General features: G+C 41.8%; 1 protein-coding gene across 1 annotated transcript in view; it reads right to left on the bottom strand.

The window, feature by feature from the left end:
- LOC147031407 (neuronal PAS domain-containing protein 3-like) overlaps positions 1-15,490 on the bottom strand; it is a 160,484-nt gene extending 144,994 nt beyond the window's left edge. The window contains exons 1-4 of the mRNA XM_085862600.1: positions 13,918-15,490; positions 9,141-9,223; positions 8,687-8,776; positions 1-125 (exon numbers count right to left, since the gene is read on the bottom strand). The exon at positions 1-125 is cut by the window's left edge and continues 47 nt beyond it. Coding sequence (XP_085718726.1) covers positions 1-125; positions 8,687-8,776; positions 9,141-9,223; positions 13,918-13,948 — 329 coding nt within the window. The 5' untranslated portion in view covers positions 13,949-15,490. The remainder of the gene's footprint in view (positions 126-8,686; positions 8,777-9,140; positions 9,224-13,917) is intronic.
- Between the last annotated feature and the right edge of the window lie 588 nt (positions 15,491-16,078).

Genomic DNA, 16,078 nt, shown 5'->3' with positions numbered 1-16,078 from the left:
CAGGGCATGCTGTCTCCACTGGGTGTATCTCCTCCTCTTGGTCCCACAATTCCCAAATGCTCAGAAAGCTCAACGTGATCCCCAGGGTGAACATAATCAAAGATACTGCTGCCTGCCATTTCCACCTGTATATCACCAAAAATTGTTATCTATGCATGTCCCTATCTTTATTTAGATCAACGCCCTACCCACACTCCTCTGAAATAATCTTACTTGCCATGTCTTGGTTTTGCATGCCATGTTGAGTAATGAAATGAAGGAAATGAAGATGAGGAGAAAGAGGAAAAGGAGAATTATGCAACGAAAAAATAATCTACATAATCGAGGCCAAATTCAAATTTCTTGTATGTCAATGCAAGAAGATTTAACCTCTTCACTACTCACATCCTACATCTCCAAGAGCTAAACAGCTAATCAACATGGATGCACACATTGATAATTAACCATTATAACCACAGTTAAAGTCTTATAGTTCATTATATTTAAAGGGTAAAAAAAAACACAAGTCGATTTATGCTCCTATTTTATGCATATTCAAGCAATTATTTCTGGTCTTTGCATCAAAATGAAAATACATAGCTACGGTACTCTAGAATACCATTAATGTACCTTAGCGTTGCAGATACAATTTATACTATAAGAGAGCAGTTTGTGTGTCTATCTGTCTGTGTCTGATCTCAGAGATGGCCAAATGGATCTTCAACAAACTTTCAGATAGGTTCAACAATGAGTGCCATGGAGTGGTTTCAGGAAGATTTTTGAAAAAATAAGTTTGATATTTTTTTAATCGCTCTATCGTGCCTCAGGTGCTGGCAAATTCGCATATAGCGCCAAAAGCTCATTTGAATTGTGTGCCAAGACCAAACTGTCGCCTGACTCAACCTCCCCATAATCTTCTTTCAGATGACATAAGAACACAACCCATATCAATTATTAGTGCACATTTTTATTACCTCCGCCACCGAAGGTGAAGGAGGTTGTTTTCACCCCTTTCTGTCTGTTTGTTTGTGTACAGGATATCTCAAAAAGTTGGGAACGGATCCGGATGAAATTTGGTGAGGAGGTTGGACGTGTGACAATGGTGAACTGATTCGATTTTGGTGAAGATTCGGATCCGGATCCGATTTCAAGAATTTTAAAGTGATTCTTCAGGATTGAGAGACACGGCCAAAAATGATATATAGCACTATATCTCAAAAAGTTTTGGATGGATTCGGACAAAACTTGGTGGACAGGTTGGGTGTGTGACCACGATGAATTGGTACGATTTTGGTGAAGATTGGAATCCGAATCTGGATACGAGAGTTATTTAATCTTTAAGTGATTTTCCACCATTGAGAGATAGGACAAAAAACGATATATAGCATGTTATTTCAAAAGTGTATTGGGCACGATATGTTCTCGTGGATCAGGCATTACGTGCCAGAGGTATGCGCTCTACTGAGTGCTCTTCTAGTTCACTCTTGTTTTTCATTTCACACATTAATTTATATTGCATCAAGACATGATACATGCCATTCATCATTCCAAGACCCAAAAACCTCACAACCCGCGAACCACAATGTCACTTCCACTACACATGAATAACCGACCTTCCTCCATCACCACCTGATCTACACCCCCCCACAGAAATTGCCGCGGCTTGGAAGCATGGGGGAGGTAATGCAGGACACAATGACAAGCGCCTCCATTCTGCGGACTTTATGAAAGCATCAGGACAATAGGCACCAATTGGCCATTAGCCTCCTGTTGCTAAATAATCGCAACATTCTCTCCTAGAAGCAATTAATTCCGAGCTCACAGCTTCGCCCCTGTGCCTGTAACACGTCCTGAGCCCCCACCCATGTTAATCATGGGGGTTCCAGCGTGTGCCGTGGTTGAGCGACCAACTGCGCAAGAATCGTCGTGCAGGTCTGGCGTGGGCAGGGCTAAAATGGTGATGCACCAATCGGCAGTGGAGATGACCCCAAAAGACCTTTTTGATCCACATTTAGGCCACGCCCTCGTTGAACGATTATAAAAGCGCAGAAGAGCCGCTGCTGCGGCACGTTGGTTCTTGGCTTTGGTGCTCGTCATGTGCTTGCAACATGGGGCTTTGCAAGAGAACGATCAGGGCTTGAATAGTGGCACTCACATTGGTGGGTTGGATATGGGAAGCCGGAGCATTGGGCAGACAGAGCAAACGCAATAATTAGGGCCGAAGCGAAGCCACGCATACCCACTCTTTAGAATTCTCACAAAGTAGGCTATTTATCTCACGCAATTCTTTTCTTTGCATTCCCGATATATCGTTATACTTGAAAGCAGGAGCTTGATGAGGCCTTCGCAGCCACCAACTGTACTTTTAAGGGCAAAACCACTGATATGCACTTTCACAGTTTCCTCTTGCACCACACGCACTTCGCACACCCACCGCACCTCTACGATTAAATCACCTTTAGACATCATCCTCCTTTTGACTACTCCCTTTCGTGTTTGGGTCGCGGAGACATGACTGCCCCTCCCGGTAAGCAAAGAGGCCGATGACCCCATCATTTATCTCCTCTTTCTACCCTTATCTTCTCCTTCTGCAGTTGGTCTGATTGGGTACCCATTTCTAATGTATAGCCAGTAAGTAAGGCAAAGAGTTAAGTTCTGCTTCTTGTCCATTTTTCTTTCCTGCACTCGCTTGCACTCTCAATTGCTTGCGACCATTATCCTTATGTTCATTTATAAACTGCATTTCCCCTTTTTGATTGATCGTGTGGGTATTAAAATGCTTCACATCACCGGATCTTGGCATTTTACATTTTCCTGTAAATAATAAATCCCCTTTTGTCGAACTTCATTTCCGATCCGTCTGTGTTCGTCTTTTCCCCATTGGTCCAGCGCTGTTCACACCAAGGTTAGTCTGGGAGGTTATAATTCCCCAATTAATTGGTTTTCATCCAAGTCCGGTACGCACAAGTGGTTGCTCGGCTGCCCCAGTAAGATCAAATTAAGATAAGCTGAGTGCATAACCAAGGGTGTGTCCGCCAATCAGGATACCTCGTGACCTTCAGTTATGTGGTAATTAGATGGACCACGTGGTTGACTATTTGGCATTCGCGGTTGCCAAGCAACCCACCACGACATGAAGTTATTCGTGCTTGGCAGCCGCAGGCACGACAAGTCCTAGGCCTCTAGGGGAAGTGAGGATATTCCCCCGTAGTAGACCCGAAACCTGTGGCTGCAACAATATATTCCCCATGACCACTCAATCATAATTGCGACGTTTCACATCGATTGATGAAGCGGTTCAAGAGAAAGAATTTTTAAAAGATTTTTGTTCAATCCAATATAGTTACCAGAACATGTGACCGATAAATTATTCGTGAACACTCTGGTATCCCCAAGGGTTGGGGAAAATGTGGGTGAAGTTTCCCCTTGTTCTGTCAAGCTGTGCTGGAGAAAGTGATTTTTAAAGGTTTATCCTTCAAAAAATCAGTTACCAAACGATGTGAGTTATGACATCACAGGTGGAGAACTTTTTGTTCCTCATGGATGTGCGATCATACCTATAGAGTTTTGACTCTATCTGTTCAGCCATTTCAGAGAAGAAGATTCTTGAAGGTTTTTATGTTAAAATGAATTGGGGCAATACCCCTGGGTGCTCACCTGATAATATAATGATACTGAGAAGGAAATCAACATGGGGTGGAATCAGAAAAACGTACCAATGAACCAACGTTGTTGCAAATACATATTTCAGGGGGCAACTCCTCTGATAAATCACCTTAGGCCCGATTTTTTAAATAGCGTGAACAAACTTTGGTTCATCATGGGTGATGAAAGTTGTCATGTTTAATCAAAATTGAGTGTAGTTTCAAAGAAGAAAGCAAATAAATATTTTGGACCCCCCTCCTCCCCCCCCCCCAAGTACATCCCCTTAGACCACCGATTTTTTTTTTAATGTTGTGAACAAACTTTGGTTCATCACTTGTGATGAAGGTTGTGGTCAAGTTTCATCAGAATTGTGTGTGGTTTCTGAGAAAAAAGTAAATACTTATTTGGGGAGGGTGGGGGGCAACCACCAATAGACCCCCTTAGGGCCCGATTTTTTTGTATGGTGTGAACAAACTTTGGTACATCATGAGTGATGAAGGTTGTGGTGAAGTTTCCTCAAAATTGTGTTTGTAGTTTTGGAGAAAAAAGCAAATGCATATTTTGAGGGGCAACCACCCCCATTCGACACCAATTTGTTTTTTAATGTCGTGAACAAACTTTGGTGCATCACGTGTGATGAAGGTTGTCATCAAGTTTCAACGAATTTTTTTGTGTGGTTTTAGAGAAGAAAGCAAATACCTACTTTGGGGGCAGTCTTCCGTAGACCCCCTTCGGGCCTGATTTTTATTTTTAATGCCATGAACAAACTTTGGTGCATACCTGGTATGGTGATGAAGGTTGTGGTCCAGTTTCATCAAAATCGTGAATGCAGTTTCAGAGAAGAAGTTGCGAGTGTTTGCGGACGAATGTACAGACGGACGGACAGATTGAAGGACTGACGGACTGAAGGACTGAAGGACTGACTGACTGAAGATGCGCCATCCCATAAGCTCCCCATATCTGCATTCCAGATGAGCTAAAAAAAAAAATGGCTGCCGAACCATGTGACCGATGATGTCATCAATTCTTTTCCTCCATACGATTTAGCCGCAGATGACCCTCAAAATTTTTCATACTGATCGAATAAAGCATTTGACGTATGCAATTGTGATGTCATAATGAAGCCACCTATGACATCATCAAAATGACGCTCTTTCCTATGGGGAGTAATTGCGAGGTGCCAAATTTCAATTTTTTCCATTGATTTGTTTCAGAGAAACAGAGGTCTCAAGTTCTTCTTTTTTCTAACATGGCTGCCACACCATGTGGCCTATGACGTCATAATTATCATTGAAACATTCTACATGTATTGACGCACTGATGGTGAAAATTTTGTGTCAATTGGATAAGCAGTTGCAAAGAAAACAGAAAATTTGCATAGACGAACATATGTTCGTACGTACAGACGGACGACCCAAAAACATAATGCCTCCGGCGACTTTGTCAGCAGAGGCATAAAAACAAAATTTGATTTCTTCAAAATGCCAACAGGATTAGAACAGCTCCAATCAATGTCATGTACCCCAGCTAGTATATTATACAGCAGCCAAGGGTTAATTATAGAGCAGCCAATATTATATTGTGAGTCAGGTCAAGCCAGATTAGATCTGTGACTTGCTACAGGTACCATGTAAACCTGTACTAACCTGTTTATGGTCGGGTTGTCAACAACTAAACTGTTTCCCGGACCAGGTTTTCTGGTGAGGAGGGTGTATGATATGGACATTCAGCAGGATTAAAACAAAACCTGTCAAAGGGCGGAGGAGCTCCTTCTGAGCCAACAGCCATCTGTATCTAGTGCCCAACTGTGTCTGCGGACGGCCTCCTGCAGTTGGGTTACCTATTTCAGGAGGATGGTGGCAGGATTTGCGCTCCGACCACTGTAAAACCCTTCACTCAGCAAAACACACTAAAAACGCAAATAAAACTGAAAACCCACTCCATGGGAGGACTTCCTGTGGAGCTGCCCTTCACAGAGCAGCTCACTGGATGATGGGATTGGGGCAAAACCTTTAGGACCCCCAATCTTTGATGAAAGGAGGAAAAACATGGGATAACCTTCCAGGGTTGGATTGCAGTAGTGTGTATAAGGGTGATGCTGAGATGTCGTCCACCAGATGGCGGTCTCGTTGGGTTAACCTGAGGCAGTCCCTTCGGGTGGGTGCTTGGAATGTTCTATCCCCAAGAGAGAATGATCACCTGTCTCATCATCTGAGCTCAAGCATTTGAACATCAGTATTGCAGCATTCTCTGAGGTTCGGAGACGGGATAGTGGCGAGATCATGGTGGGTGGTTAAATCTCATATTGGTGGCACTGCTCTCAGTGCCAGGCAAGGTCTTTGCTCGGATAATTCTTGATAGGGTTCGCCACCATCTGCTTGAGCACCAGCATCCAGAGCAGTCAAGCTTTAAATCAAAGAGGTCAATGATTGACCGTATCCTTGCTCTTCGGGTCCTCACCGAACGCAGACGAGAGTTTTGGCAGGGGCTGCTTGCAGCCTCTGTTGAGCTCTGCAAAGTGCTCCATTCAGTGAATCGGTTGCCCTCTGGAGGATTCTTGGTCTTCGTGGGGTGCCACCAAAACTGATCACTCTGTTTGAACTATACTCTGGTACTGAGAGTACTGTGAGATGTGGTGATACAATCACCGACTTATTTCCAGTTGTAACTGGAGTAGGTCAGGGGTGTGTACTGGCCCCCACACTTTTTAGCACTTGTGTGGACTGGATTCTGGGGAGGATGTCAGAAAGATCAAGCTGTGGTGCATCATTTGGGAATGTCAAGACCTCTGACATTGATTTCGTAGATGATGCAGTCATCTTTGCGGAGACTCTGGATATCCTTTTGGGGGCCATCGAGGTGCTGAATGAGGAATCAGAGCCGCTGGGATTACAGGTTTCCTGGGTCAAAACTAAGATCCAGGCTTTTAATGACATCTTGGATGCTTCTATCTTGTCTCTACACATTTGTGGTGAGGATGTTGAGGTCACGGAGAGATTCGCTTACCTTGGTAGTGATATCCATGTCTCTGCTGGCTGTGAGCCAGGGGTCGAGGCGTCTGGGTCGGGCCTGGGGAATCATGGATTCACTGGATCATGGAGTGTGGCGGTGTCAGTACCTGTGCTGGTGGACGAAAGCCCGAGTATTCAGGTCCTTGGTGCTTCCAGTCTTCCTAGATGGATGTGAGAGTTGGACTCTGACCAGGGATGCGAGATGGAGACTTAATTCCTTTGGTACCAGGTCTCTTTGAAGAATCCTTGGCTATCGCTGGTCGGACCTTGTGTCCAACGAGCAGTTGCTGAGAGAGACTCAAATGAGATTTGTTACCTGCGTATTCTGTGAGCGTCAGTCATGGCTGTATGGACATGTGGCTCGTTTTTCTGGCGCTGATCCTGCTTACCAGATTCTCTCAGCGAGGGAGCCTCGTGAGTGGAGGAGACCAATGGGCTGACCATGTGCCTTGTGGTTGCAGCAGGTTGATCAGCATCTCAAGAAGATGGGGATGGGCCAGGCATCTGCCCTGGGGGATGGCCAGACGGAGGCCCCTGGAGTACCGGCGGAAAGTGGACGCAGCGATGCGTGCATGTTCCCAAACCTGACCTGACCTGTGCCCATCTGTCTGTCAAGTCCATCCATCCGTCTCCTCCAGAACTCCAAAACCATGAAACCTTGCAGGCCCAATCTTTGCCTGCATACTAAGGGAACCCCAGGATCATGCACGAATGAAAATTGGGTGTTTTGCTTTATTAAAACACCCCTTTTGAAGATAATTTACGGGGTGCCCATCACAAAAAACCAACCTGAGCTGACTTGACCAAGAGTTAAGGATGAATTTTCTCATTTACTTGATCTGGGGACAAAAACACCTGGTGGGTTGTGACATTCTCCACATCATGCAGGTAAAATCAATGCAGATACCTTTTTAGCATATCTAGCATGCTAAACTGTCCGAATACAAAAACAATGACAAACAACTGTCATTTGTTATTGAAGGTCGTGATTTGCCTTGACTTTGAAGAATTGTGATGGAAGACAAAAAAGGTTTTGAAAAGTAAGGAATATGAGTGAATCCTGAAGTTTAAATGGCAAAAAAGTGCATTTCGCTATGTTTATAGGGTCGTATGTATGTGGAGCTGAGCTGAAGCATATTTGGCCATGCTCTATTAATTTCAAAGACGATGTAAGACCGGCTCCTTCTTTTGCTCATGAACCTCAAAACTAAACGATGTCGATCTGAAGAGTACGCTGCAAGTGTCACTGTACACACCAACTTACAAATCTACTGTATATGATTAGCATAGGGTAGGTCATGGATACTTGGGATTCGTTTTCTAGTTTTTAGGAATCATCAGGTTTCAATTGGGAAAAAATAATTTGATAGGTTATTTAATGGGCACTACAATGTAAATGTATGTGGTTATTCATGAAAGAGCAAATGGATTTGCAAGGTACCAATTGTTACTGCAGGTAGGGTGGTTAAAATTCACAATCAAACCAGATAAAAAGGTTTGGCTGAAATAATGGAACACAACGGCATCGTTTTGCAGAAGACAATATGGGACCTTCAAAACCAAGGACACAATACAAGAGGAGGCAGTAAATCGCTTCGGGTCAGTTGTACTCAAACCTAGCACCAATGAGTTCTCTCAAACTGGTACTTTAGCAATGCATTCTGGTGTCTTTTACATCTTGCTCGCTATTAAAATATTCGAGAATAAAAGCACTAGCTTTTGAAAGTTTAAGACTTCACTTTCCTCAAAGAAACGACAAATAAATAAAGGGATTCAATATCCGCAAATGTACAACCGCTGTAAAACTATAGTAGTTTTTAAGCATATAATTTTGTACCTATATGAATGGGCGGCCATTTTTTCCCCATGCCATCCTGACATATGGAGTACTACCGTACTCCATGATACACTACTTGTATCATTACTAGCATCAGTAGTCGTTTCTACAATTAAATGAATGTTGCACTTTGTGATGTATGAAGAGATGGACAAAAATATGGATAAATGGGTTGATGAATTGATTGACAACCAAACATTCTTGGTGAACTTACCTGAGAAAGACCCAAGTAGATTGAAACAGTCTCTGAGATGTACAAAAAGCGCCCATCATAGTTCAGCACAAAGACGAAACCATCCAGCGACTGTAGATCGAAAAAGAAAAACAGACAACATGTGTTCTACACTGAGCAAGTGTTCAGGTGTGTGGGAGATTATCACACACCCTCTTATCACAGAAGAGCGACTGGGACAGTAATGTGGGTACAGTGTGGCATGATTATCCAGGTCCACAATTTTAAATATCTTGAGCTATGAAGACAATTGGGCAAACAATCCACAAATGATTGCACACCAATGTTATTCAGGGCAACTAAAGTATTAACGGAAAAAGGACAAGATAAATGTGTCAAAATGGTTGCACAAGGCATGCTGAGATTTGTTGTGTAGGTTAGTGATTGCAGCGATGTGCATGGGGTTTTCATGTGCAAGCATCTGAAAAGTGCTCACCTGCAGAATCTGACTGCCTAAGTGTGCACCAAACACCTGCGCAGTGAGTGAGCTTGAACTTCGTCTCTGCTGATTCCCAAGTGCTGTATGACATGGCATCAGACCACACTTAGTGCTGCTCCTTTCTTGATACTCCCTTTCACCACAACACTTCCTATATAATAATACAGATCCACCAGCAAGTAAGGTAGCAACATTGTGCTTACAACAGCATAAATATGCAGAGCTGGGGCTATACCTCCACTTCTGCCTTCACCCCATTTAAAGAGTCTGTAATTGTAATTAAGATATGTCCTCAAACAAATGGTCCATACAGGGTGAGTAATGAGGGTAAAACATTGATCTTTATCAACAAAGGTCATATTGCAGCCATGAGGGATCCCTGTTGCCCTGCTTGTGCTGCAAACTCATTCCATAACTGGAACTTTTTTGTATTCTATGCACTTTCTTTCACAGCATAAATCAGAAATTAAATATATCTTAGAAGGAGCTGGTGCCAAGCTGCTGTCTGACCACAATCATTTTTGTGACTCACACAGGTTAGGCTTTATGACTGGAATGAAAATGCTGGGACCACATGAGAGTAAATTGCATTGGAGCTAGAATTTAGGAATTAAATTAGATGTTTACTTCGATGTCGCAAGAAAATTCAGCAAATCAACCATTCTCTTTTCATCAATTACATTTCTGCATCAGATTTCTTCGGATTAACCATTTATGTTTTATGACAAATCAAACGTACCCCACCTGGAGCTGGTATATCGAATATTTTGTTGTAATTTTGTCACTATATGGGAAAAAATAAATTAAGGAATGAAATGTGAAAATAAAATCACTGGACCAGAATATGCGATGAAGATATAAACAGGAAACAACACTTGCTCTTATAGTTTATATAATAAACAGTTGTTTAATATCTACAGTATCACCCAAAGGTGATGTGTCCATCCATGTGTCCATCTGTCTGTCCCAGAAAATAAGAAGCAGGACCAAGAGCTTTAAGGTTACAGTTCCTGCCATCATATACGATTAAAAATGGTGCCATCAGAAAGCTAATAAAATATTTCCACGGTTAGCAAGCTAATAATACATTGATTTGGAACAAAATTCATGTCCGTTTGATTACAAAGTTACCTGTTTAAAAAGCCCATCTTTCTGGGATTGAAGAAGAAAAAGCAAGAATGGGAACTTAATACATGGGAGCAAGGGTAACATTATTATTTGATGACAGCAGGAACCCTTTAGGACATGGAAGGAGCACACAAAATTACAACTAAAAATACGACCACTGGACCTGTAGCTTATCTCGGCCCTGTCCTAATGTTGTAACCCAAACTTGGTAGCATTCTGACGGGTGGGTCTGGAGAAGAAGATTTTGAAAGGAATTAATGCAATTTCCCCAAAAGTTGACTTAGTCGGCCATTTTGACAGATTTCTGGTAATGTGATACGTGTGACTTCCACAATATAATTCACATCCCTACCCTACCATAATGTTGCAACCAAAATTTGTTAGCATTCTGAGAGGTGGGTCTAAAGAAAAAGATTTTGGAAGGGATTTATACAATTTTCACAAAAATTGACCGTCAGCCATTTTGACAGACTTCCGGTGTTGTCATCAGCATGGCCTCCACAATTTAACATCAGGACCATGTCGTAATGTTGTGACCCAAATTTGGTAGGATTCTGACTGCTGGGTCTGCAGAAGAAAAATTTTGAAGGAATTTAAACGATTTTCACCAAAATTGACCAGGTCGGCCATTTTTACAGACTTCCGGTCATGGGATCAGCATGGCCTCCACAATTTAACATCAGGACCCTGTCCTAATGTTGTAACCCAAATTTGATATCATTCTGACTGGTGGGTCAGGAGAAGAATATTTTGGAAGGAATTTGCAAGACCACCATTTTGACACACTTCCAGTCATGTGATCAGCATGGCCTCCACAATTCATCAGAACCCTGTCCTAATGTTGAAACCCAAATTTTGTAGCATTCTCACTGGTGGGTCTGGAGAAGACGATTTTTGAAAGGAATTTACGTGATTTCTCCCCCCACCCCAAAAAAATCTGCCATTTTGAAACACTTCCAGTCATGTGATTTGGCATGACCTTAGCAATTTTACATACCTGCCCTAGCCTTATGTTGTAACCCAAATTTGGTAGGATTCTGACTGCTGGGTCTGCAGAAGAAAAATTTTGAAGGAATTTAAACGATTTTCACCAAAATTGACCAGGTCGGCCATTTTTACAGACTTCCGGTCATGTGATCAGCATGGCCTCCACAATTTAACATCAGGACCCTGTCCTAATGTTGTAACCCAAATTTGATATCATTCTGACTGGTGGGTCAGGAGAAGAATATTTTGGAAGGAATTTGCAAGACCACCATTTTGACACACTTCCAGTCATGTGATCAGCATGGCCTCCACAATTCATCAGAACCCTGTCCTAATGTTGAAACCCAAATTTTGTAGCATTCTCACTGGTGGGTCTGGAGAAGACGATTTTTGAAAGGAATTTACGTGATTTCTCCCCCCACCCCCAAAAAATCTGCCATTTTGAAACACTTCCAGTCATGTGATTTGGCATGATCTTAGCAATTTTACATACCTGCCCTAGCCTAATGTTGTAACCCAAATTTGGTAGGATTCTGACTGATGTTACTGGAGAAGAATATTTTTGAAGAAATTTACTAAGTCGGCCATTTTGACATACTTTGTCATGTGATCAGAACAAGCTTTGTAATATAGTTTATGATTCCATGATTCCTGTAACGAGTCAGGAGAGGAATGTTGCTGCAAAATTTCAGCCGGATCGGCCCCGCGGTTTGGCCGGAGAAGTTTAAAAAGGAAACGGACAGACAGACAGACAGACAGACAGACAGACAGACAGACAGACAGACAGACGGCACGCGATGACAATACTTTATCTGGAATGGATTTCAGATAAGCTAATAATACTTCTCAAAGCAAGAGAAAACTAGAACCGCACTCTGCGACGTCAACAGATATGCCTCCCCCCACATTATTATTGAAGACTTTTATGTGAAAAAAAAAATATGGCTGCCGACCCACATGACAATCAAATCAAAATCATTTTTTACTCCATACTATTTTACCCGAGATGATCCTCAAAGATTTTTACACTGACTGGATAAAGCATTTGATGTATGCAATTATGATGCCATAATGAAGCCACCCATGACATCATGAAAAAAAAAATCACACTCATTTCCCATGTGGAGTACATGACATGTGCCAAGTTTCAATTTTTATTCCATGGAGCGGTTTCAGAGATCAAGAGGCCCAAAGTTTTTCCTTTTTCCAACATGGCTGCCACACCACATGACTGATGACATCATAAATATAACTAAAACAATCTACCTGAGAAGTCGCAGCTCTGGTGAAAAATTTGTGTCACTTGGATAAGCGGTTGCAGAGAAGAGATAGAAAATTAGCATGGACGTATGGACACCCGAAAACATAATGCCTTCGGGGACTTCCTCATCGGAGGCATAAATATATAAAAGTACAGGGATCGAAAACAAAACCTCCAAGAATGACACTCAGTAGTGCACATAACTCCGCTGGGCTGAACAGTTTAAGTTTTGTATTCCACTGATAAGCCGGATGTGGATCCGGACCTGAAACAAAATCGAATTGGCTCGTTCTTGTCACACACCCAACTCATCCACCAGGTTTTGTCATAGTCTGTTCACATTTTGAAATATCATACTATATATATGCCTGGTGTTGGCTTAATGGTTAAGGTGGTGGGCTTGGGATCCTAGGGTCCTGAGTTCAAATCCCGCTCAGCTGTTGGATTAATACCAGGTAGGGTTAACTTGCCCTGTCATCCTTCCGAGGTCGGCAAAATGAGTGCCAGCAAGCTGGTGTCCTGTGTTAGAGTGGCGACCCATCCAGGATTGTGCCCAATCGCCAAGGAGACTGCTGAGGCAGCACCAACACTCTGCACAGAGTATGGTCTCAATGGATGGATGGATGGATGGATGGATGATATATATCGATTTTGGCCCTATCTCACAATGGTGAAGAATCACTTACAAATTCTCGTATGCTGATCTTCACGCAAATATAATCAGTTTGTCCTCATCACACACCCAAACTACCAAACAAATTTCGTCTGAATTCGTCCACAACCTTTTAAGATATCTTGCTCACAGAGACAGACAGATAAACAGACAAGGGTGAAAACATAACCTCCAACCACCTTTTGTGGTGGAGGTAAGAAGCACAGCCTCGACGACAGGCGCAAAAACAATAATGCCAGGTTCCTGTATTTCAGCTGAATTTTTCGCATGTTTCACTTTTCTTAATTTTACATCCTCATTGAGATTCACGGATTGACATAGAATATGTTTGTGAAGTACAACATGCTGTCTTTTGATGAAATCTGTTAGCGAAGCGATGGGTAGGCACGCCGAAAGTTGCTCAAAAGAGAAGAAAAACACAATGGTGAAACAGCAGTGTGATTCTGGGGTCAATGGTTATAATTTATATGTCCCCAGCCTCCGGTGATGTCTTAAACCTGCTCATTCAAACATATTAAACGTGATTTAGAGCACAACTTCAACATAGGCTGTATTGACTGGCATTTCAAGTGAGCATTATTGTGGAAATTGTATCTTTGATATTGATAGTCTGTGTTTCACCTGCATGTGTACATTCACATCATCAAACGACCAATGTCTCAGAAGTTCATTTTCATCAAAATCACATGATGGAAATGAACTGCCTGGCACATGGCTTGGCTCACCTACAGAGCACGGTAATGGCCCTTGGGGCATATACAGAATGGTCCACAGTGTGAACAAGGCCTTCAAGGTCTTCACGGCCACAATCTCAACCCATGAACATGGCGTGGTTCATGGCATGCTTGTTAGGTGCACATCCTGAAACAAAATGTCAGCTCCTCATGGAAATAACATTGTGCCCTCCCAAATATAAATACAGTTCAAGTATTTATGTTTAGAGCTTCTTTAATCGCAAATAAATAATGAGAACACAGCAGTACTCACTCATTCATACCTTTACAACTTCGTGCTCATTCATATTATTATTTTCATAATATCACACAATTACAATGAGAGTCCATTTCTCATGCCCACAATTCACCGAGAGAGCGCACAGATTAATTGCTGCAACTGCAGGAGTCCGTAAGGACCCCACCTTGTTTCAGCCTTCAGCGGCTATTAAAGCTGTTCACATCTCAGTTTATGAATCTTCTTCATTATCTTCATATCTTATTCATTATCCTTATTGGCCTGTCTGCGGGAGCCCTGTAAATGTCATTTTTATCGCAAATATACAACCGCTGTAAACAATCAACAGCGTCTTATTGACAAGGGACTCACTGAGGAAGGAATCAATTCATTGGAACACTCTCTGGGTGTAACACTAAGGAGATGGTTCATGCATTGTGGCCTCATACCCATCTCTGCATAGTTTTGCAAGCATGTTGACGCACTGGTCACATTTATATCCTTGCAAAATGCAGCGATTGCCTCGTGATTCTTAATCACAAAGGTAAAACTCTATATTAATGTTGCTGCAAAGCATGATGTCAAGAACCATCAACCATTATTATGTGGGAGGATAGGCAAAAGCACAAGAGGAGGAGGGGTGAAATATTCACAATTTTTTTGTGTGGAAAGTATAGTAAAAACTAGAACGGCACTGGGTAGAGTGTATACCTCTGTATGGCTGAACAGTTTACGTTTTCTCTCCCACTTATAGGCTGAATTTGGATCCGGTCCTTAACCAAAATCGAATGGGCTTGTTCTCATCACCTAACCAACTCATCCACCTAATTTTGTCATAATTCATCCACAACTGTTTGCAATGTCATGCGAAGCATAGTTTTTGGCCCCATCTCTCAATGGTGAAGAATCACTAAAAAAATATTCTCGTATCTGGATCCGGATCGAATATTCACCAGAATTGAATCAATTCGTCCTTGACACACACCTAACCTGTCCACAAAGTTTCTACAAAATCCATCCATAACCTTTTGAGATATCGTGCTATAATATATATCGTTTCTGGCCCTATCTCTCAATGGTAAAGAATCGCTTAAAAAATTGTCGAAACTGAATTCGGATCTTCACAAAAATAGAATTATTTTGTCCTTGTCCCAACATGTCCGCCAAGTTTCATTCAAATCTATCCACAACTTTTTGAGATATCATGCAATATCGTTTTTAACCCCATCTCTCAGTGGTGAAGAATCAGTTAAAAACTAAATAAATCTCGTATCCATTCTGGATTCGGGTCTTCACGAAAATTTAATCAATTCTTCCAAGTGGCATTCCCAACCTGTCCACCAAGTTTCGGCGGAATCCATCTATGACCTTTAGAGATATTCTGCTATATATTGTTTTTGGCCCGATCTCTCAATGGTGAAGAATTACTTAAAATTTTTTCAGATCTTCATCAAAATTAAGCATCGCTGTCCTTGGCCAGTCACCTACATACAAAAAAAAATTCAGAACGATTGTTACACGATTTTTCACCACAGTTTTCAAGCAAACAGACAAACAGAGACAAACACGACAGAACAACAAACTTGGTGAAATTTTTTTTTCAAGAAAGATATTGTGCATAGCATGATACTTGTGAAATCCATAAAACAAATTTGACCTTCAAAAATAATTGGTGGTTGACTTCAATGACGAAATATGCAAATCATCTTCAAATTTCAAGTCAATCAGATGAAAATGGAGGATTTTAGAAATCTCACCGAAGTTGTTGACCTTTGGCCTATATTAACCTTTTGGCCGATGTTGATCTCAGAATAATTGGTGTTTGAATTAACTGAACAAATATGCAACTCTCCTTCAAATTTCAAGTCAATTGGATGAAAATTGATAATTAAAAAAAAATTGGTCAATGTTGACCTCAAAATAATTGGTGGTTGA

The sequence above is a fragment of the Eptatretus burgeri genome, chromosome 2 (genome assembly GCF_056783735.1).
Source record: "Eptatretus burgeri isolate ZD-2024b chromosome 2, Ebu_testis_v1, whole genome shotgun sequence".
Taxonomy (NCBI): domain Eukaryota; kingdom Metazoa; phylum Chordata; class Myxini; order Myxiniformes; family Myxinidae; genus Eptatretus; species Eptatretus burgeri.
Note: the sequence above shows the minus strand (reverse complement) of the source record. Positions and strands in the feature narration are given on the sequence as shown.